Below are 22,886 nucleotides of genomic sequence, written 5' to 3'. Positions count from 1 at the left end.
TTAGTAAAACTATTTTTGTCTTACATAGGTTCTTTCCTATTATTTTGCTTCACATAAGTAATTTATGTGAAGCAAAATAATAAGATAGAACCTTTGTAAGACAAAAATAGTTATTAAGTAGAGTTGTTTAAGCTGTGTAGCCCCAGGCAATTGATGCGCAATATAGATGTAAGTGTTCCAGCACATGGCACAAGGAGTTGTGTAAAGCCTAATGTTGCAGTGAATACCATACATCTGTTTTGAAGCCTATGGCTATAGAATCAAAGTCTTAGCAATTAAAGCCATGACCCAAATATTGCTTTAAAATATGTGTTTTTTAAAAAAAAAACAAAAAAACCTGTAAATATCTATTGTAGCAGATACTATTGCTGTTGTCAAGGTGATTATGGTAGCCCATGGACAGCCTGTTTTTACTCTGAACTTCATATTAGATTTACTTGTGACTGAATTTAATAAGAATTTATTAGTGAGTATAAAATGAAATAAACATGAATAAGAGTTTTTCAAATGGTTAAAAAAAGTCTCTTATTTCTATCTTTATAATATATCTTTCATTACCAGTTCCTGGAATTATCTTTTCGCTAACAAGTTCCTATTTTGTTCCTGTAAGCTGTGGTTATATTTGTATATGTGCTGCAGTCATACTTCTATTAAGCCAGTGATGGCATGGCTCCTAGTGCACTGACCTGATGTTTCTATTTCTCTGCAGAAAGCAGATTTGGCTGTTGCAGGCCTCACAATTACAGCTGAAAGAGAGAAGGTGATTGATTTCTCCAAACCATTCATGACTTTAGGAATCAGCATCTTGTACCGCGTTCATATGGTAAGGCTCCTGATTGCATCTCCTCTCTGGAATCATTAGGCATATTTGCATGCTAATTCTTACATACTGATTGCACACAATAATGAGGTTTGCAAATCTGCTGCTTTCATAATTAAATTGCAAGGTTTTATACTGATATTGCAGCTAGAAAGATTAGACACAAATAATATGACCAGGTTCTGAGGCAGGGACAAAAAAGGGACAGCTTGTTATTTGCAATATGTAGACTTTAAAGAAAGCTTTATTGCCCATTCTTATAAAATAATGATTTATATATAAAAGGATTTCTCAGTATGATGGTAACTGACAGAAGAAGGGAATCGCAAGTGAACCAGGAAAGCAGGTGCAGTCTCATAGCTTTGGCTCCTGAATTAACAAAGCAAATAAAATTCCATTTTGCTTCAATGAATGCATAAAAATGCCTGGCAGGCCCAGCTGGCCAGCATTTCTACAACTACGGTTAGATGAAGTGACCTTCGCTACTTTGAAACAGCAGAAATTGTTAGGAGGAGTTACAGTGCTGAATTCTGCTCAAACTTCTGATATTTCATGAGAGAACAATGGCATAAGGGATGCTGGAATGGCATGGAAAAACCTTGTCATTTCAGAAATTGTGGACAAAGTCAACTCTGGAAAAGATGAACGAAAATATTAATGTAGGACAAGAACAGGTGATCTTATCATGTACAGATCATTTAGATGTTTAAGGATGAGTAATATGGTGTGGTTGCTACGTATAAATGCTGTGTTACAAAAGGCCTTTCTGCACAGGAGACATGCAAACTACTAGCCCAAATCAAAGGAACTGGCCCTTATAAAGAAGAAGGAAAGTAATTTTGGCATTTTACTGCCAATAGATTAGCCACATCAGTGCTACCTAGAATGCTATATTTAATCTATAAAAAGCTTTCCCATACCGCAGTAAACAGCCCTAGAAGCTCCCTCTGTTGCTTAAGATAGCAGCTGGCATTTTAGCTTGGTCTCAGTAGCTTTGTGCCAAAGCTCTAGCCGTTGGTAGCTCAGATCACACATTCTGATGGGAGGGGGAGTGAATTCTTACAGGAGGGGGAGCAGAAGAAGGGAGACAGGAGAGAGCTGAAAAATGAAGGATTTTTCTGAGAGCAAAAGTCAGATACTGAAGAACATGTTTACACAAAGGAAGACAATAAATCCTGTGTTTCTTTTGATAGAGGACATAGTGGAGCTTTTCTGTGAGTGCTTATGACTGTATTTACATAGACCTTTCTGATAAAGCTTACTTAGTTTTTACTTTTCCTTCTCCTTTAACTGTTACTCTGTTATGCTATAGTTTTATTGTTACATTTTATTCCTTATCTTTCTACTCAGCCCCTCTCCTATTCATATACCAGTCTCTCATTCAAACCACTCTTTGGTTGCTAAGGTAAATTGGATCCTAGCAACCAGATAACTGCCAAAACTCAAGACTGAAGAGCTGATGAACAAAAAGTAAAATAACTAAAAAACTAACAATAATAAAAATAAAGAACAACTGTAAATTGTTTCAGGATACTACTCTCTACATCATATTAAAAGTTAATTCAAAGGTGAACAACCCCTTGTGATACACTGGGATAATATCAATAACTATGTCTCAGTTCAATGAATAATACAAACAGACGCTGACGTGAATCTTGTTGCTTAACCCATTTATTTAGCCATTACCATATCAACATTGTGGGGGAGGTCTTCACCTCCTGACTGCACCCGAAGCACAAAAATTAGCTTATGGTGAAGCAAGGAAGGGGCAAGGAGCTTTGCATGTATGTTTTGCATTTTCAACCTTGTCTTTGATATATTTATGAGCCCTAATAATAGGTAAAGCTTACCCTAGCCTGTGGCTTACAATCAATTAGCTTTTTTGTCGAGTACAGAATAATTAAAGTATATATACATTACTTGTATTTCTGTAGAACCCTTAAGAACTTCTACTGATCTTCTTCTTATCCTTGCAAGGCATACCATATGGCATTCTTACTATTTCTTCACATAACCAGTATGAAAAATTCCATATTACCTTGCCTATGCTTCTCCCTCTTAATTATCCTATTATCCTACATTTCGTCTCTTTCTGCTATAACCCAACCCTGTTTTTTCATGCTCAAAATGGTAAACTTCCATTACCTGCTGCAGATGCGGAATTGCTTACATACTTATAGTATCTGTGACACTATTCCAGACCTCTGATGTGTATAGGTAAATGAGGCATACTTTTGAGCTTTTTCTGGTCTCTAAATCAAGACTTGTCCGCTTCTGACTTCTATTCTTAGGCCAATGACACACAAGGAGATTGGTCATGACCACAGCACCTCATGTGTCATCGCCCTATGCTAAAAAGGCATCTGTAAATACAACTTCCGAATAGCCTTGGTGATTTCCAACTGCACCCATGTAAATTAGTAGTGTACAATCCTGGAACAAGGACTGTACAAAACATTATACACTCCTCAAGGCATTCATAAACCTAGTGACCATACCATATTCTTTTTCTTTGAGTTATTATTCTTAGAGTTTCATTTAAAGTCCAATATTAGTATGGCACGTGTGCTATAGTGAAGATTGGAGGGGGAAATTTACTTGCTGTATATAATTGCAGGCTCACAAAGTCCCTGTTGTCAGGAGGGTGCCTTTGTCTCAGTCTTCATAACCAGAGCACAGCTCAAGTCAATGATCAGCTGATAATAGCATGTATCATGCTGTCTAGCACAGTTGCTAAATTCATGCCCTTTGATGGTTTAAGCTGATCTACTAAAATATGATACAGAATTTGAGACAATCTCTGTCCCAACATATAACAGTGATTTTCCTTTTTTGATATGAAGAACTATTCCAGACAAGACCTCTGCCAGCGTCAGCATGACCTAAGCTACCCACATATTCATCATAATCTGTGCGCCCATTCCATCAGATTTAACCCAAGTTGGCAGATTTAAATGCCTCTGTCATTGCTCCTCTCTGTCTCATGTGTTGTAAAATAATCAGTTATGGATTTCTGCCACCACTAGTTTCTAATAGGGGCCCTGTGTGCAGAGCATGACAGAGTAATTTTTTTCAATCGACTTTAATGGATGAATGTGAATGAGAGAAGTTGATTGAAGAGAATAAAAGACTTTTACAAATACATTTTAAGAAAGGGGGTAATTTACCTCTTTCACTATTATAGTTCCCTAATAAGTTCTATGAAGCTTTATTTTTTACCACAGGTTATTGTAATGAAAGTAATGTGATTTCCACAGCAGAAGCCTGGATTCTGATAGAGTTTAAATGAATCTGTGGTAATATCTCAGGGAATAACATCTATTATCTGTGGAACATGCCTACTACAGTAATGTTTAATAAGAGCAGTTATGGACTTTATATATATAGCTCCTAACTGTAGGCCTAACCCCAGCTAATAATGCATTGCTTTATGTTCATTGTTCTGCACTGTGCATTCATGGTTCTTTTGTTTTATTACAGGGACGGAAGCCTGGCTATTTCTCTTTCCTTGATCCCTTCTCTCCTGGTGTGTGGCTCTTCATGCTTCTTGCCTATTTAGCTGTCAGCTGTGTGCTGTTCCTGGTAGCTCGGTAATTTTTTCACATTGACTTTCTGTCACCATCTAGTGTAGATCTGATGAAAAGCATGCAGAGATTAAACCCACTCTACTACACACTTAAGTTCCCCCACTTTTTACTTTTACCTTTCTCACCATCACACTTTGGTTATAATTGCTTTATGACTGATAAACTTTTACTTAAAGATTTACTAAAATGTATAAAAAAAACTACCAGGCCATATGCTATTAAATATTTTTATATTAAACTTTTTCACCTGGTAGGGGAATTTACTTTGTTTGTAAATTGCTGCCAATTTGCCCAAAAATCACGCTCAAGCAACTTGTTTACTCAAAAAGGGACATATTATTCAGAATGCTAGGTTTTGTCGATAAGGGGTCTTCCGTAATTTATAACTCCATACCATGTCTACTAAGAAATCATCTATCCATAAATATTAATTAAATACTCTAATAAGGATTAGATATATCTTAGTTGGGATCAAGTACAATGTTTTATTATTACAGAGAAAAAGTACATGTTTTAAAAATGCTGAATTATTTGATTATAATGGAGTCTATGGGAGATGGCCTTGCCATAATTCAGAACTTTCTGGATAAGAAGTTTCCAGAAAAGGGAATCCCATACCCGTATAATTTTTCGGGAAAGAGACCTTTACCTAATACTGGATGTATCTACTGACATAGGCCTCTACTTCCACAAACAAAGGTAGCTATCAGGGAAGTTAAGGCCCCATATTCTATAACTTCCTTAACCCACCACTACCTGGTTTGTCTAACTTGCAACTGAATTTAGTTTTTCCCAGTCTTTTTAAACTTAAAACCAAGGCTCAGTTTTCTTAACTTCTCTATTTAAATAGATCCGAATGCAGCCACCTTATCTGAAAATGGGTATTGTAACAGGTCCTCAATGATCTATAATGCAAACATATAGAGAGAGGTGCAGATCCCTGGAGTAATACTGTGGATAATATATTTATAAAACAAAATAAAGAAACAGGTATGGGATCCCTTATCCAGAAACCCGTTATCTAGAAAGCTCAGAATTACGGAAAGCCCTTCTCCCATAGACTCCATTTTAATCAAATAATTGATTTCCTTTTTCTCTGTAGTAATAAAACAGTACCTTGTAATTGATCCCAACTAAGATATAAATAATCCTTTTTGGATGCAAAACAATGTTATTGGGTTTAATTAATGTTTTATTGATTTTTTAGTAGACTTAAGGTATGAAGATCCAAATTACGGAAAGACCCCTTATCTGGAATACCCTTGGTCCCGAGCATTCTGGATAATGGGTCCTATACATGTATACTCTATACTAGACATATTGTGTAAGCATACAAGCATATTAGAGATGCAGACCTCCAACCTTAGTCCAAAACTAAAAGCTCCAGCAGCAGATCCATGCCAACTACTGTGTAATGGACACAACTCTACCAGGACTCCATGTCCAGGCTTCCAAACAATGCATTTTGTCACAAAGTGTATGAATTATGCTGCAGTTATTTGCCTGGTATCTCCAGAGAAAGTTATTACTACATTTTACATTTTTTTTATATCCATGAGCACAAAAATGAATAACATTAGCTTTTGACGAGATCACAATTTCTTGCCTGTTCCCCGGTGGATCTAAAGAAATTTTCATTCAGGTTTTGAATAAAAAGTGTAAGCTTTTGCCGGACTGGGTAGGGAATACTTATTTTAAGTATTTAAATGAACAGACATTCAGCTTGGAGAAACCTTTAGATTCAAATTATTTTCACTCTAAATCTCAAATCAACAACCAAGGAAATGCCTGGTAGAAATGCTAGGTTTGTTTCTTCTTAATCACTAAATGCATTTGGTCGCTTTTTCATTTAAACCTTAATTAGATATGTTTCTTTAAAGGGATGTTGGTAATTAGATGTGCACATTGCCCACTGGTGTATTTTAAAGGAAAGTTTGCTGTTTACACTTAATCATTTATCTCACTCACTTTTTTTATGTGGTTAATTGGAAATTTGAAAAAAAAAAAAAGCCCAGCAGTGTAGTGTGTGACCATACAAGAATCATCAAAGAGATTATGGGTAAAGAATTCCAACTATTTAATAACCAAGCATACATATTTCCTAGAATAATGATGAGATACTAATTGGCTATCATGGATGGGTTTTTTTTCTGCTGTGCCTATATTCCACTGATACAACATTCTATATGATAATAATGCGGGGAAGCACTTAAGCTTGAAAACCTTGGTAAATACCTTCTAACTAAGCTGAAGGTGCTAATGAAGAAAAACTAACAACTCGTTATTTTAAATTGTCTTTTCATTTTATGACCATCCCAATAAGTATCCGTTTTGGAGTGAGGCTGGCTATAATGTTCAGCTGTTTATGATGCAAGAATTCTCTATAAAGCAGCAGACACAAGTCTGAAATTAAGAGGAGAACTAAACCCTATCAATGAATATGGCTAGAGATGCCCTTTTTTATATACTGACTTATTGCACCAGCCCAAAGGTTCAGCATTTCTATAGTAGTAATTATCCAGGCTTTTAAAGTTGTCACAGGAGCTCACAATCTTAGTTTGTGTTAATAGTGTCAGAGAAAAGTGTCAGTGACACTCGCATGCTCGGTGTGCTCTGGGCACCTGTTGGGAAGCTAAGATTAGGGGTTATTGCAAATAAGCAGAGAATAAGGTTCTACTGTCATATAAGTTGTTGCTATAGGAATGATTATTCAATTCTGATGCTTATTGCTCTTGTTTTAGAGCTGCCATATTATGTCAACCTGAATAAATTACTAATCAGCCGTATATTGTGATGTTTATATTCTATGAATATTGTATACTTTTAGCCTGTCCCCTAAGCTTAGTAACTGAAAGCATGCGCAGTGAATCAGCAGAAAAAAAGATGGGAAGTTACTTGGGGCAACTTTGGAGGCACAGATATTCACTGCTAAAGGGCAGTGGTTGCCTTGGTCTGGTACAGGAACCCTAAACATAATGTCCAATTTAATTGTTAAGCTTTACTTCCCCAGTTCTTACACTTGGGCCATAGGGTTGTTGTACATGAAGATATGTGATCCAGTAAAAGGAAAACTTGATAATCTTGCCAATTTTAACACATGTTCCCTTCATATACTTTTACCTTACTTTGTAATGGAGACATTTTCAAATCTGATGTAGTTTGGGCAGTGAAGGCTCAAAGTACATGTGTTATTTATGATCAGATCACTCTGTGTATAGGCAAAATGTTAAGGAGGCAAGCCAATAGATGGGAAAACATATCCCACTGTTTTAAGTCATAAGCACAGCAAACTACATTACATTTCAGATTCATACATGAATTTTATTAGTCAGTTCACATTATCATTTGTTTATATGAAGAAATATAACGCAGACAAATTGGTTTCTCTTGTATCCAATGCTCAAAGCAGAACACTTATTGGAAGACACGTTACATACATCCACTATATACAGAGCATATGGAGCAACTTCTTGCTTGTAACTCTTTTTATGTTATAATAAAAAAACTAATGCCTTATTATAGTTTATCTTTTGTAAGCATTTTGTCTTCACAGTAATTGCATTAGATAAGACAACTGAGTACAGCAGGTTGCAGTAAAGCCTGTACAAATCTGTAACTTGCTTAAAAAATGCACCCAGTTTAACCCTTTCCCTGCCAAGCACGTAGGTACTACGGTGTTTTAAAAAAGGCAGTTTCCTGCCGACACCGTAGTACCTACGTTTTCTTTCCCTAGGCCATTCTCTCTGCATCGGCGGCAAAAGCCGCCAGTGCAGAGAGACAGAAGTGACCCAAACCCCTTCTGCAACGAGCGGAGGGGGTTGGGGGGGATGGTCCTGCGATGCGATTATCGCAGGACCATCCTACAAGCAGCAGATGCGATCGCATCGCATCTGCTGCTTGTACTGCTTCCTACTTCCCCCCTGAGCCGCCTCCCACTCACTTCCTCCTGACGTCTGCAGCATGGAGGAGCTGGGAACCGATCTGATCTTCAGGACAGGTAAGTGTGACTTTATTTTTGTTTATACACACTTTTACACACACTTACATACATTTATATACATTTATACACACATACAACACAATTTAGCACAGGTTGTTTTTTTTTTTTTTTTCCCACTTTGCACACTTATATACACTTATATACACTCATATACACTCATATACACACTGTCACACAACTTTTACATGTGCACATGTATACACAAACTCAAAAAAAATTTAAAAAATTTTTTTCATTTTACTTCTTTTTTTTTTTCTATTTCCCCCAAAAACTGTTTATTTTGACAGCGTGACTATTGGATCAGATATTCTGACCACTAATTACACTGTCATGTGGCTTATTTTGTTGTTTCACTGATTTGCACATTTTTATCCCTATATTAGTATTCCTGATCTGTTTTAGCATAGCTTTCCCATGTGTAACTTTGGTGTACAAAAATAACTTTACCTATTTTGAATTCATCAGAATGTGTACTTTCCAAAAATATATGGTTTTCTGGGGGTCCCTGTGTAGTTTGGGGGTCTTACTGCATATAATAGGCCGTCAGGGGGCTCTGTGTGCAAAAGCTGAGCTGGCAGGCGAGAAATCCTTATGCGCTATTTTCATTTTGGGGTCAGTACATACCGCAGACTTTGGTATATCTATGCATATTGGGCATCAAACTGTTCAGTAGGCCTCTGGTGTTCCTATTTGGGGTGACTTGCCTTTGTACGCAAAAAATTGTGTGAGATAAATGCGGCAAACTGCAACATTTTTATGCGATTTTCTCAAATGTCATAAAAACCACTAACTTTAGGAAAGCTTTGCAGATTGGTACTTTGGTGTAGAAAGGACTCTTTACCCTTGTTGGATTTGTCAGAATGTGTACTTTCCAAAAATATATGGCTTTCTGGGGGTCCCTGTGTAGTTTGGGGGTCTTACTGCATATAATAGGCTGTCAGGGGGCTCTGTGTGCAAAAGCTGAGCTGGCAGGCGAGAAATCCTTATGCGCTATTTTCTTTTTGGGGTCAGTACACACCGCAGACTTTGGTATATCTATGCATATTGGGCATCAATCTGTTCAGTAGGCCTCTGGTGTTCCTATTTGGGGTGACTTGCCTTTGTACGCAAGAAATTGTGTGAGATAAATGCGGCAAACTGCAACATTTTTATGCGATTTTCTCAATAGTCATAAAAACCACTAACTTTAGGAAAGCTTTGCAGATGGGTACTTTGGTGTAGAAAGGACTCTTTACCCTTGTTGGATTTGTCAGAATGTGTACTTTCCAAAAATATATGGTTTTCTGGGGGTCCATGTGTAGTTTGGGGGTCTTACTGCATATAATAGGCTGTCAGGGGGCTCTGTGTGCAAAAGCTGAGCTGGCAGGCGAGAAATCCTTATGCGCTATTTTCATTTTGGGGTCAGTACATACCGCAGACTTTGGTATATCTATGCATATTGGGCATCAATCTGTTCAGTAGGCCTCTGGTGTTCCTATTTGGGGTGAGCTGCCTTTGTACGCAGGAAATTGTGTGAGATAAATGCGGCAAACTGCAACATTTTTATGCGATTTTCTCAAATGTCATAAAAACCACTAACTTTAGGAAAGCTTTGCAGATGGGTACTTTGGTGTAGAAAGGACTCTTTACCCTTGTTGGATTTGTCAGAATGTGTACTTTCCAAAAATATATGGTTTTCTGGGGGTCCATGTGTAGTTTGGGGGTCTTACTGCATATAATAGGCTGTCAGGGGGCTCTGTGTGCAAAAGCTGAGCTGGCAGGCGAGAAATCCTTATGCCCTATTTTCATTTTGGGGTCAGTACATACCGCAGACTTTGGTATGTCTATGCATATTGGGCATCAATCTGTTCAGTAGGCCTCTGGTGTTCCTATTTGGGGTGAGCTGCCTTTGTACGCAAGAAATTGTGTGAGATAAATGCGGCAAACTGCAACATTTTTATGTGATTTTCTCAAATGTCATAAAAACCACTAACTTTAGGAAAGCTTTGCAGATTGGTACTTTGGTGTAGAAAGGACTCTTTACCCTTGTTGGATTTGTCAGAATGTGTACTTTCCAAAAATATATGGTTTTCTGGGGGTCCCTGTGTAGTTTGGGGGTCTTACTGCATATAATAGGCTGTCAGGGGGCTCTGTGTGCAAAAGCTGAGCTGGCAGGCGAGAAATCCTTATGCGCTTTTTTCATTTTGGGGTCAGTACATACCGCAGACTTTGGTATATCTATGCATATTGGGCATCAAACTGTTCAGTAGACCTCTGGTGTTCCTATTTGGGGTGTGTTGCCCTTGTACGCAAGAAATTGTGTGAGATAAATGCAGCAAACTGCAATATTTTTATGCGATTTTCTCAAATGTCATAAAAACCACTAACTTTAGGAAAGCTTTGCAGATGGGTACTTTGGTGTAGAAAGGACTCTTTACCCTTGTTGGATTTGTCAGAATGTGTACTTTCCAAAAATATATGGTTTTCTGGGGGTCCCTGTGTAGTTTGGGGGTCTTACTGCATATAATAGGCTGTCAGGGGGCTCTGTGTGCAAAAGCTGAGCTGGCAGGCGAGAAATCCTTATGCGCTATTTTCATTTTGGGTTCAGTACATACCGCAGACTTTGGTATATCTATGCATATTGGGCATCAAACTGTTCAGTAGACCTCTGGTGTTCCTATTTGGGGTGTGTTGCCTTTGTACGCAAGAAATTGTGTGAGATAAATGCGGCAAACTGCAATATTTTTATGTGATTTTCTGAAATGTCATAAAAACCACTAGTTTTAGGAAAGCTTTGCAGATTGGTACTTTGGTGTAGAAAGGACTCTTTACCCTTGTTGGATTTGTCAGAATGTGTACTTTCCAAAAATATAGGGATTTTAGGGGTCACCCTACATTTCTGCAGCTTCTACCCCTCATAAAACTGCCATGTGTTTATGAATTAGGTAAAGATAAGCCATGAAATTAGTGTGCACAAGGTATATTTGGGGTTCTCTAAGTGCCATGTGCTTTGATAAACCTATGTACAGTGGGCATCAAACTGTTCAGTACACCTCTGGGGTTCATATTTAGGGTGTTTTATCTTGGTACCTAATGACCTGTAGAAAATAGGATGCTGTATAGTGGAAGTTTTGAGGTGATTTTTGGAAATGCCATAAAAATCATCAAACTTAGGAAAGCTTTATGGCTTGGTACTTTGGAGTAGAAAGACATGAGTACCCATTTTAGATTCGGGGGGATGTGTACTTTCCAAAAATATATGACTTTCTGGGGTGAATGTACTATTTACTAGCATTATCCCACATATAATGATGTAAATGTATTGATTTTGCAGAAGCTGAAATGATAGTTCATATGGGGGTATGTTCTCATTGGGGCCCCTACATGCCACATACTTAGGTAAACCTATACATATTGGGCATCAAACTGTTCAGTGGACCCCTGGCGTTCATATTTAGGGTGTTTTATCTTGGTACCTAACACTATGTGGGAGATAAGATTCTGGAAACTGAAAGCTTTGAGTGGATTTTTGGAAATGTTATCAAAATTGCTAACTTTAGGAAAGCTTTGCGGCTTGGTACTTTGGAGTAGAAAGACATGGGTACCCATTTTAGATTCGGGGGAATGTGTACTTTCCAAAAATATATGGCTTTCTGGGGTGAATGTACTTTTTACTAGCTTTATCCCACATGTAATGATGTAAATGTTGATTTTGCAGAAGCTGAAATGACAGAAATGACAGTACATATGGGTATATGTTCACATTGGGGCCCCTATATGCCACATACTTAGGTAAACCTATACATATTGGGCATCAAACTGTTCAGTGGACCTCTGGAGTTCATATTTAGGGTGTTTTGTCTTGGTACCTAATGACCTGTAGAAAATAAGATGCTGCATAATGGAAGTTTTGAGGTGATTTTTGGAAATGCCATAAAAATCGTCAAACTTAGGAAAGCTTTATGGCTTGGTACTGTGGAGTAGAAAGACATGGGTACCCATTTTAGATTCGGGGGGATGTGTACTTTCCAAAAATATATGACTTTCTGGGGTGAATGTAGTTTTTACTAGCTTTATCCCACATGTAATGATGTAAATGTTGATTTTGCAGAAGCTGAAATGACAGAAATGACAGTACATATGGGTATATGTTCACATTGGGGCCCCTATATGCCACATACTTAGGTAAACCTATACATATTGGGCATCAAACTGTTCAGTAGACCTCTGGGGTTCATATTTAGGGTGTTTTGTCTTGGTACCTAATGACCTGTAGAAAATAAGATGCTGCATAGTGGAAGTTTTGAGGTGATTTTTGGAAATGCCATAAAAATCGTCAAACTTAGGAAAGCTTTATGGCTTGGTACTGTGGAGTAGAAAGACATGGGTACCCATTTTAGATTCGGGGGAATGTGTACTTTCCAAAAATATATGACTTTCTGGGGTGAATGTAGTTTTTACTAGCTTTATCCCACATGTAATGATGTAAATGTTGATTTTGCAGAAGCTGAAATGACAGAAATGACAGTACATATGCGTATATGTTCACATTGGGGCCCCTATATGCCACATACTTAGGTAAACCTATACATATTGGGCATCAAACTGTTCAGTAGACCTCTGGGGTTCATATTTAGGGTGTATTGTCTTGGTACCTAATGACCTGTAGAAAATAAGATGCTGCATAGTGCAAGTTTTGAGGTGATTTTTGAAAATGCCATAAAAATCGTCAAACTTAGGAAAGCTTTATGGCTTGGTACTGTGGAGTAGAAAGACATGGGTACCCATTTTAGATTCGGGGGAATGTGTACTTTCCAAAAAGATATGACTTTCTGGGGTGAATGTACTTTTTACTAGCTTTATCCCACATGTAATGATGTAAATGTTGATTTTGCAGAAGCTGAAATGACAGAAATGACAGTACATATGGGTATATGTTCACATTGGGGCCCCTACATGCCACATACTTAGGTAAACCTATACATATTGGGCATCAAACTGTTCAGTAGACCTCTGGGGTTCATATTTAGGGTGTTTTGTCTTGGTACCTAATGACCTGTAGAAAATAAGATGCTGCATAGTGGAAGTTTTGAGGTGATTTTTGGAAATGCCATAAAAATCGTCAAACTTAGGAAAGCTTTATGGCTTGGTACTGTGGAGTAGAAAGACATGGGTACCCATTTTAGATTCGGGGGAATGTGTACTTTCCAAAAATATATGACTTTCTGGGGTGAATGTACTTTTTACTAGCTTTATCCCACATGTAATGATGTAAATGTTGATTTTGCAGAAGCTGAAATGACAGAAATGACAGTACATATGGGTATATGTTCACATTGGGGCCCCTACATGCCACATACTTAGGTAAACCTATACATATTGGGCATCAAACTGTTCAGTAGACCTCTGGGGTTCATATTTAGGGTGTTTTGTCTTGGTACCTAATGACCTGTAGAAAATAAGATGCTGCATAGTGGAAGTTTTGAGGTGATTTTTGGAAATGCCATAAAAATCGTCAAACTTAGGAAAGCTTTATGGCTTGGTACTGTGGAGTAGAAAGACATGGGTACCCATTTTAGATTCGGGGGAATGTGTACTTTCCAAAAATATATGACTTTCTGGGGTGAATGTACTTTTTACTAGTATTATCCCACATATAATGATGTAAATGTATTGATTTTGCAGAAGCTGAAATGATAGATCATATGGGGGTATATTCTCATTGGGGCCCCTACATGCCACATACTTAGGTAAACCTATACATATTGGGCATCAAACTGTTCAGTGGGCCCCTGGCGTTCATATTTAGGGTGTTTTATCTTGGTACCTAATGCTATGTGGGAGATAAGATGCTGGAAACTGGAAGCTTTGAGTGGATTTTTGGAAATGTTATCAAAATTGCCAACTTTAGGAAAGCTTTGCGGCTTGGTACTGTGGAGTAGAAAGACATGGATACCCATTTTAGATTCGGGGGAATGTGCACTTTCCAAAAATATATGGCTTTCTGGGGTGAATGTACTTTTTACTAGCTTTATCCCACATGTAATGATGTAAATGTTGATTTTGCAGAAGCTGAAATGACAGAAATGACAGTACATATGGGTGTATGTTCACATTGGGGCCCCTACATGCCACATACTTAGCTAAAACTATACATATTGGGCATCAAACTGTTCAGTGGACCCCTGGCATTTCCAAATCAGGTGTATTTTCATGCATAAAATATTTTTTGTTTCTGGTATATGTGTTTATATTGGAAAATATAATTTTTTTTCATTTTTTAGACATTTAGAAGCCTATATCTTGTTACAAAATTGGAATTACACAAAAATTCTACCATATTTTAAAAGCTTAGGTTGTCCTGAAAAAAACAATATATTGTTTTCCTGGGTAAACTAAAAGTTACCCCAAGGAAAGGCCCCTAAAGTGAAACAGTGCAAAATGTTCAAAAACTGTCTGGCAGTAGAAGTTCCGCTTTGTTCAAAACGGCTGGCAGTGAAAGGGATAAACCTGCTGGTTGTGTCTCTGTGCAAAATGCAGTGTTGTAAGTGGAGTTTTATGACATCAGTGATGGGTGCTACATTTATAGCACTGTTAACGTTACCATGGCTCTACAATGAAAGCAAAATGTTGGACAAACTGGAGACTACCTTATGCTTTCAAAGAGAGTGAATCACTATAGATATATTTGAATCACAATTAGCTAAGCTTGTAACTTAACCTAAGGTTAAAAAAACAGATGGTGCAAACTCTATTCGGTATATATATATATACATATGTACCCACACACACAAAGAGGCGGGTTGTGGTAGCACTCCAAGGCTAAGTTAAAATATACAAGTACAATAGAAGTGCTACTGATCTGGCCAAATTAGCTTCAAGTGTACGAAATAGATCAATGCACATTCCCTGGGCACTGATTTCACTGGTAATTTAGTACCTGTGTGTATTTACAAAAGCAAGGATTTTTATTTACAAAGTTATAATCACCATACCATGTCAAGGTAAACCCGAAATGGTCCTAACTAATTACTTCCGGACATATTTTTGGCGCTCACTTTCCTGCATGGTAGCATTGGTTCCACTCCTCCCTCTGGTTGTGGCTTTTAAAAAAGCAGTTGTTGGTTTTGGCAGTCTCTCTCCTTTAAGAGCCACAAGCTGGGGAGGATTAAGCCTGTGGAACCAATGCTATCATGCAGAAGACACTTATCCCAAAAAATGCTACCATGCAGAGAGGTGCCAGCCTTAATATGATATTAATATGATCACATTTCACATACCAATTGTGTCCAATGTTTTGGTCACATAGGGACATTTATCAAGGATGTGATCTGAAATGTTGGACACAAGTGGTGAAATGTGAAATAAAGACATTTTATTGTTTTAAATCTAATGCAAGAGAGTGCTGGAAATAAGTGCATTTAAATCTGTAAAGCTATATTTGTACACTCGTATGACATGAATCCTAAATCTAGCTTTCTTAATATAACAGTCGGTTGGATTCATCCCTAATGTTTCTTTAACCTATCTGTAACGGAGCATTGCTTTAGTGCCCCAGGCAATAAAACGAGTTATATCTCTGATTATCTAAAAGCAAAGAGAGCAACTTATGAGATAATAATGAGACGTTAATTGGTTGTCATGAAAGTGATATGCCAATATGTACATTGTTTTTAATGATTATTTAAGTATATCCACTTTCTTGTAAGTAGCCTACCATTTGTACATAAGGGAATGATAGTCAAGAAAAATAAAATTAATTCTTAAAAGCTTGCAAGGATATGTTACCAGGCTAACAAGGTTTGGTCTTTTTAATTTTGGCAGCTTAACTCCATATGAATGGTACAGTCCTCACCCATGTGCACAGGGAAGGTGCAATCTTCTAGTGAATCAGTACTCCCTTGGGAATAGCCTTTGGTTTCCTGTAGGGGGATTTATGCAGCAAGGATCTACAATTGCACCAAGAGCTCTGTCTACCCGCTGCGTCAGTGGTGTCTGGTAAGTTGGCCATGAAGCTTTTGCATTCAAATTATGTACAAATTTAAACTATGTATCTTTTATAATTATCCTTGTAACAGGATAAAGTACAAGATAACTTTTTTATTATTACAGAAATAATTTTAAAGATCAGAATAATATGCTTTAAATTGACTCTAGGGGGGATGGCCTGAAGGAAATAAACTATGGAAAAAGTTAAGAGGTCATTTACAAAGACCCTGCGCAAAACGCACCACTTAGTGCTAATGCACAGAGCACTTCTGTCCTGGGCCTGGCTGTATTCTGGCAGCACTGTATTTAGGGTGGAGGCCAAAGGTCTCTGTGCAACAAGCTGAGGCATTTTGGCAGATTGCAACAGTTTTTTGCACTTTACACCATGCCTTCCACATAGTAAATAACCCTTTTAGTGTCCATTTAAGCATTAATTTTCCTACAAATATATGCAAAAACCAGAAATATGAAGGGGTACATGTAACAGAAATGTATTTTGTGCAGGAAACAAATGTAAGCACAAGACTTGCTTCCTATTTGATCTGCAGACAGAGATGTACTTGAAAGTAATATTAATCTAGATGTATGCAACTAACAAATTGCAGCACCAAGAGCTAAATCTGTGCAAAATGATCTCTGAGGAGTAAGCAGCTGAAGTAAAGCAGAAAGTCCCAGCGCATGGAGGGTACCTGCTCGTAATAACCTAATGGGGGGAATTCACAAAAGTGTAGATGTGTAATGTAGTAAAGCTGTTTCTGAAGTAAAAATGGCGGTAAAATGGTGTAAAATACTTCTCCATATTCACAAACAGAAATCCGCCTCATTCAGAATCAACCAACACTTCAGTTTCTGGTGAAAGAAAGACAGTTTAAATACACTTTTGTGAATTGGTATTTTAAATAACGTAAAAATTGCACAAAAATTACATTTTAAAGTAAATTTTCCCCAACATTTTAAAACTGGAGTAAAGCTCAGTGTCACCCTTCCCCCTGTGTCAGATCAGTTCTCAGCTCATCTGCTTTGCTTTGTTTCACACAATCTTCATTTTACACCTGTTGTAGGGTCACCATTTGGGGCTCATTAGCATATTCAAGGGGATTAGCAGCCAGGGGGCAAGTTTCTGTCTAACCCTAGAACAAAAAAAAAAAGTGCAAAAAGTCTCGTAAACACTTTTTTTTTTTTTTATAAACAAGTAAAACAATTATTAAATAAAAGATGCAATTTATATAATCTTATACATAAGACTTATACATAAGTACAAGTTAAATATACAAGTTACCGTACATTTGCATTATTATGCTAGTTTTAGCTGAACGAGATAATTACACTGTTTTTTATAGCGTGAATATATTGTATTAATCATTATTTAAGGGAAAATAAAGCCTCCCAGGCAAATTTTTAGTTTTACCAGCAGTGTCAGCTCTTTAATTACTTCCCTGACACATTATCTGTGCCCCCATAGCATGCCCAGAACTACAAAGATGCTTGACAGCATTGGCCCCCACCCCATGCTGTGTCACCTCTGTTTTTAGCAGCCATATTTATGATCAGCAAATAGTACATGCACACTAACACGCAAAGTAGGATTTTAGGGTACTGTGAATTGAAGGTTAGACTGGCCCAATTTGTTACTGGGGGAAAAAACAGGTGGGCCCTGGTCCTGTTGGGCCCCACCTTATCGGATGGACCTCATTGGAGTAGGCCAGATTGCTGTGTACTGGTAATCAGTAGGGGTTCCTCATGTACCCATTGCAAAAATATATGGTGTCCTGGGGTGAACCTGCTGTTAGAGGATTTTTTGGCCTTGGAATCGGGAATACAGTATGCTGATTTCTGTGGTGTTGGTATTTGGTATTGGCACATTCATGAATCATGCAGATTTTTAAATCAGTTGTATTTTCTCATTTAAAATACAACATTTTAGTGATATATATCCTTATATTATGCAAAATATCAACTTCTTTATTTTTTTGGTATTTAGACCCTTAAATCTTGTTACAGAAGTGGCATTACATAAACATTTAGAAAAACTAAAAATCCCACGTTGTCCTGAAAAAAATGATTATGAGTTTTCCTAGCTAAACTAAAATAAAGCGTAAAATCCAACAAATCTCCACTTTTATTTTTTAATATGCCCAACTGCCTTTACTGGGGTTGAAGTCAGGACCAAGGGGGAAGCAGAGTTTGGAAAATCCAGTATTTGGTACCTGAGGGGTTAAACAAGTCTCTTAGTCAAATTCAGGCAAAGGATCGTGGTAGGAGGCAATAAATGTAGTCAGGAACAAAGCAGGATGTCAGGAACATAGAACAAAGTAGTAATTAAGATGCACTCAGGAACTTTACATAAAAAGACCTATATTCGGACATTGAACCTGGGTCTTTTGCATCTATTTATTTTGAATTTTAATGACAAGCACAGATTAATGACATCACATTCCTAGGCAATGACGTCACCACGCTGGCACCACATCCCATGTCTCGGCCATGGGTGGCGCCATCATGGACACGGTTCTGAAGAAGAGAGGAGCGCCATTGGGCACTCCTGACAATCACCACTTTTGGAAATTCCTTCTCTCTAAAATAATATCCCTGATAAGCCAGTAAAATACTATTAATTCAACCCTAATGCATACATAATTCAAAACTATACACAGTGTATTTGTAGTCCAGTACCTGAACATGTTCTCTTTCTGTTCCTTGGTATTTTTCCTGCCAAGTAGTAGGAGCTCTTGATCTCAGTGACTATAGTTATTCTAATAATAAAACTACACAGTAATTAAACCACCTAAACACCTTAGGCTAAGGTAAGTAAGGACAGACACTATGGTTCTGTTACTGGACAAAGGCAAATTGGCTCAGGTTCAACTTTTTGATTGAAAATAATATTCTTTATCGGTTTCAGTATTTAAGACAAATTGATAATTAGTTCATATTTTGAAGATAACGGCAAAAAAAACATTCTTAGGCATGGACACAATGGTTTCTATCAACTAATCGGGTCTTTACAGGAATGGTGAGTGAGTATTAAAGGTGATATAAAGTCCTCCAAGTATTAACTTGCTGAAAGTGCTTATTTTTAGCTGTTAGCTGTATTAGCAGTTTTATCAGCTCAGCAGCTCTGTCTCAAGGCTGTAGGACTAAATGAATTCCACTCTGTTCCCCCAGCTCAGCACAAGTTTTTCAGTTCCCCAAAGTTGTGGCCCTGATGCCTTCACTTAACTGCTTCATTTTTAGAAGGACTTTATATATGACCTTATTATATATGACTTATATACTTTAGAATAATCAGTAGCTATGGGGCATGTTATTAAAAGTGTTACAATTTGGAATGCACAAGATTTATTTTCCTATTAGGAGTTAATAGGGTGAAGGGAAGATTATGAAGATTAATATCTTTATTTATTTTGTATCTAAAATCAGGGAAGCACAGAACACAGCATGCTATTTACATACACCATTTTTATGGCACATCATTTCTTTCCATACAGGTGGGCATTTACCCTGATAATTATTTCATCGTATACAGCCAATCTTGCTGCATTTCTCACTGTGCAAAGAATGGATGTCCCCATTGAGTCAGTGGATGACCTGGCAGACCAGACCACAATCGAATATGGTACAATTCATGGCGGCTCCAGCATGACCTTCTTCCAAGTAAATGTCTTTTTGAAGATGGTTGGAAGCACATATTGTGAACTCATCTTGTGCAATTGAAGCAAGTGTCATTCATTTAGGATTGCTATGAAAATAAATATGTAGCCAATTATAACATAGCCTACTATTTGCATTCAATTTACCAAGCTAGTTTCAAAAGGACACGCATCTGCTCACTTCATTTCTATTTAAACGGCCACTTTAAACCTTAATTTCTTACTTTCCCTTTGTATTTGTCTGATAAAGGTATAAATATGCAAAGTATAATTATTAATATTTAATGTCCCAGGATTCTATAAAGGTATTAATTGCAATGTCTAAAGATTTAGGCTTTTAAATTGCCATTGTCTTTTAGCTGTCGGACCACAATTTTTCATGTTTCTTCCAATACCCTCCTATTATGTTATAGCAGCCAAAGCCATTAAAATCTAATTTCATTAAAAAATACCATTACAGGTATTTCCCTGAACTAACCAAACTTTTGGATTTCAGTTTGATGGTCTTTCAAGGAACAGTTACACCAAACAAGTGTGTCAAAGTAATTAAAGGGGTGCTTCATAAGTTAACTTTTCATATGTTATAAAATGGCCAATGCTTAGCAACTTTTCATTTGGTCTTCATTTATTATAGTTTTTGAATTATTTGCCTTATTCGTCTGACTTGTTCCAGCTTTCAAATGGGGGTAACTCACCCGGCAACTCTGTGAGGCTACAATTGTTATTACTTATATTTCTCTTCTGGGAAATTCATATCCTAGTTTCTCTTTCAAATGGATGTTTGGTTGCTAGGGTAAATTGCACTGTAGCAACCAGATAGCTACTAAAATTCCAAAACAGAGAGCTGCTGAAGAGCTCAAAATAGTACAAAACCCACAAATAAACCACAAACAAATCTTCTGTGTAGTCATGTGGGTAACCTTTCTAACAGAAATATGGATAAATGAGGTAGGTTACATAGCAGAAACAGATAAGCGTGTATTGTAAAACACTATTGCATGCTACAAAGGATATCTGTTATCTGCTATGTAACCTGTGCCTTTTCTTTTTTTCAAGTTTGAATAGCTGCCCTCATGGATACAAAGCAGCTCGTTTATATAAACTAAAGTAGTCTTTCTGAAACAAACACAGAACTATTACCAGGGCAGAATTACATAATATTTTAAAACACTTTCATCAACTGGACTTGCTGTGTTTTTCTTGAAAAATATCGGACTGGGTTTCTAAATTCAGAATGACTTGTGCAGTCAGCATTATCTGTTTATCATAACCAGCATGGGGTCAGGGATCTCATGAAGATGAGGTGTTGATTGTATTAGCATGATTGAAGCTATGTTATTAAACTTTCAAGGGAGAGGTGCCAAAACAGCATTGTATGTGGCACACAATAAATGTAGCACCCCAACCATTCAAACTTGGTTTTGCTGTTTTCACATATATGGACACCTCTTTTGAACCAGTCATCTTCTCTGTCGAGAATGTGGTCTTCAAATGTGTTTTTCAGAGGAGCTGATGACTGGCGAAATGTCTTAAAAAAATACAGCAAATCCAGTTGATTTGACTTATTACTACAGATATAACATGACCTGGATGAATAAGAACATTCACAAACATAATAAAAATAAGTGGGCAGTCATAAAAACTATTTTAAAACCACAAAAAAATGAATAAAATGTATTGCACAAAGCAATGGTTCCAAAACTATGCCCCCTGCCCCGAGCAGAAGCTGGTAAAACCCAGGAAGGAAGGAATGTAGAGAAAGAATACAGAATTTGTTTTCCAAGATACATTTGCCAGCCTACTCTGAACTTGATTTTGGCTTACTGTCTGTCATCAATATTCTTAAAAAGATGGCTGAATTACTGAAACCAGAATATTTATTACAAAAAAAGCGATATGGAGACTTAATTTTCAGGGAGACTTGAACGGAAAACTTCTGGTGTAGATGGGCCCTTTTGCTCATACAAAAAAAGAAACATATCTAATCGACCTTCAGATGCACTCACCTAGAACACAGAAATCAGATAACAAACATCTTCTGATTTCCAAAGTGACTAAATCCAGGGGTGGATTAACTGTTGGTAGAGCCATGGACATTGCCCAGGCCCTACCTGTGGTGCCCCAAACAACCCACCCCTGTCCTGCCCAAGTCTCAACCCTTATCTTTTACCTTTATCTTCTAATTGCTACTGCCAGCCATCTATACAAAAAATATTTTATTTAACTCCTTTGTTAGTCTTTCCGAGAAATGCAGCAAATTCTATAAATGATCACAGCTTGAACTCAGTCTGTCTTTATCTTTAGAGCAGTAGTTCCCAAACTGTATGGCTACCACAGAGGGGGCCCCAAAGCAGAGTCTGGTGGGCAAGTTAGTGTGAGATTTGGGGAGATATCTGGCTTGTCTAATAATCCTAAAATCTCACCTTAAAGGTCTGCTAGGGTGTGATTTAGGGGTGAATACTTATTCACTGTCTTGTAACTATGATTAAATAGCTGCTACAGAAATCTTTTCATCTGTAACGTCGGTAAAATGTCCTATACAAATGTTGTACCTCAAAGGGGGCTGGAAGAATTTTAAGATAATTGAATTTGAATCTATTGCTAAAGGTCCCCATACACTATAAGATCCGCTAGCTGGGCGATGTCGCCAAGCGAGCGGATCTTTACCCGATATCCCCACCTACGGGTGGGCGATATCGGGTAGCAAATTGCTTTAAAAAAAAATAATCCGATCGTTTGGCCCCAGGGCCAAACGATCGGATTACATTTGCGGCCATGGGCAGTCGGTTCGGGGACCGCATCAACGAGCCGATGCGGTCCCCGATCCGACTGGATTTTCTAACCTGGCCGATCCATATCTG

General features: G+C 37.5%; 1 protein-coding gene across 2 annotated transcripts in view; it reads left to right on the top strand.

Annotated features, from left to right (window-relative positions):
* The window catches only part of grik4 (glutamate receptor, ionotropic, kainate 4), a 339,069-nt gene that overhangs the window by 293,567 nt on the left and 22,616 nt on the right, over window positions 1–22,886 (top strand). For both annotated transcript variants that reach the window (XM_031906130.1, XM_004916121.4), the window contains exons 13-16: window positions 710–823; window positions 4,301–4,410; window positions 16,211–16,384; window positions 19,864–20,029. In XM_031906130.1, the coding sequence (XP_031761990.1) occupies window positions 710–823; window positions 4,301–4,410; window positions 16,211–16,384; window positions 19,864–20,029 (564 nt within the window). The remainder of the gene's footprint in view (window positions 1–709; window positions 824–4,300; window positions 4,411–16,210; window positions 16,385–19,863; window positions 20,030–22,886) is intronic.

The sequence above is a fragment of the Xenopus tropicalis genome, chromosome 7, assembly GCF_000004195.4.
Source record: "Xenopus tropicalis strain Nigerian chromosome 7, UCB_Xtro_10.0, whole genome shotgun sequence".
Taxonomy (NCBI): Eukaryota; Metazoa; Chordata; class Amphibia; order Anura; family Pipidae; genus Xenopus; species Xenopus tropicalis.
The sequence above is the reverse complement of the archived record's forward strand: the minus strand, read 5'-3'. Positions and strand labels throughout refer to the sequence as shown.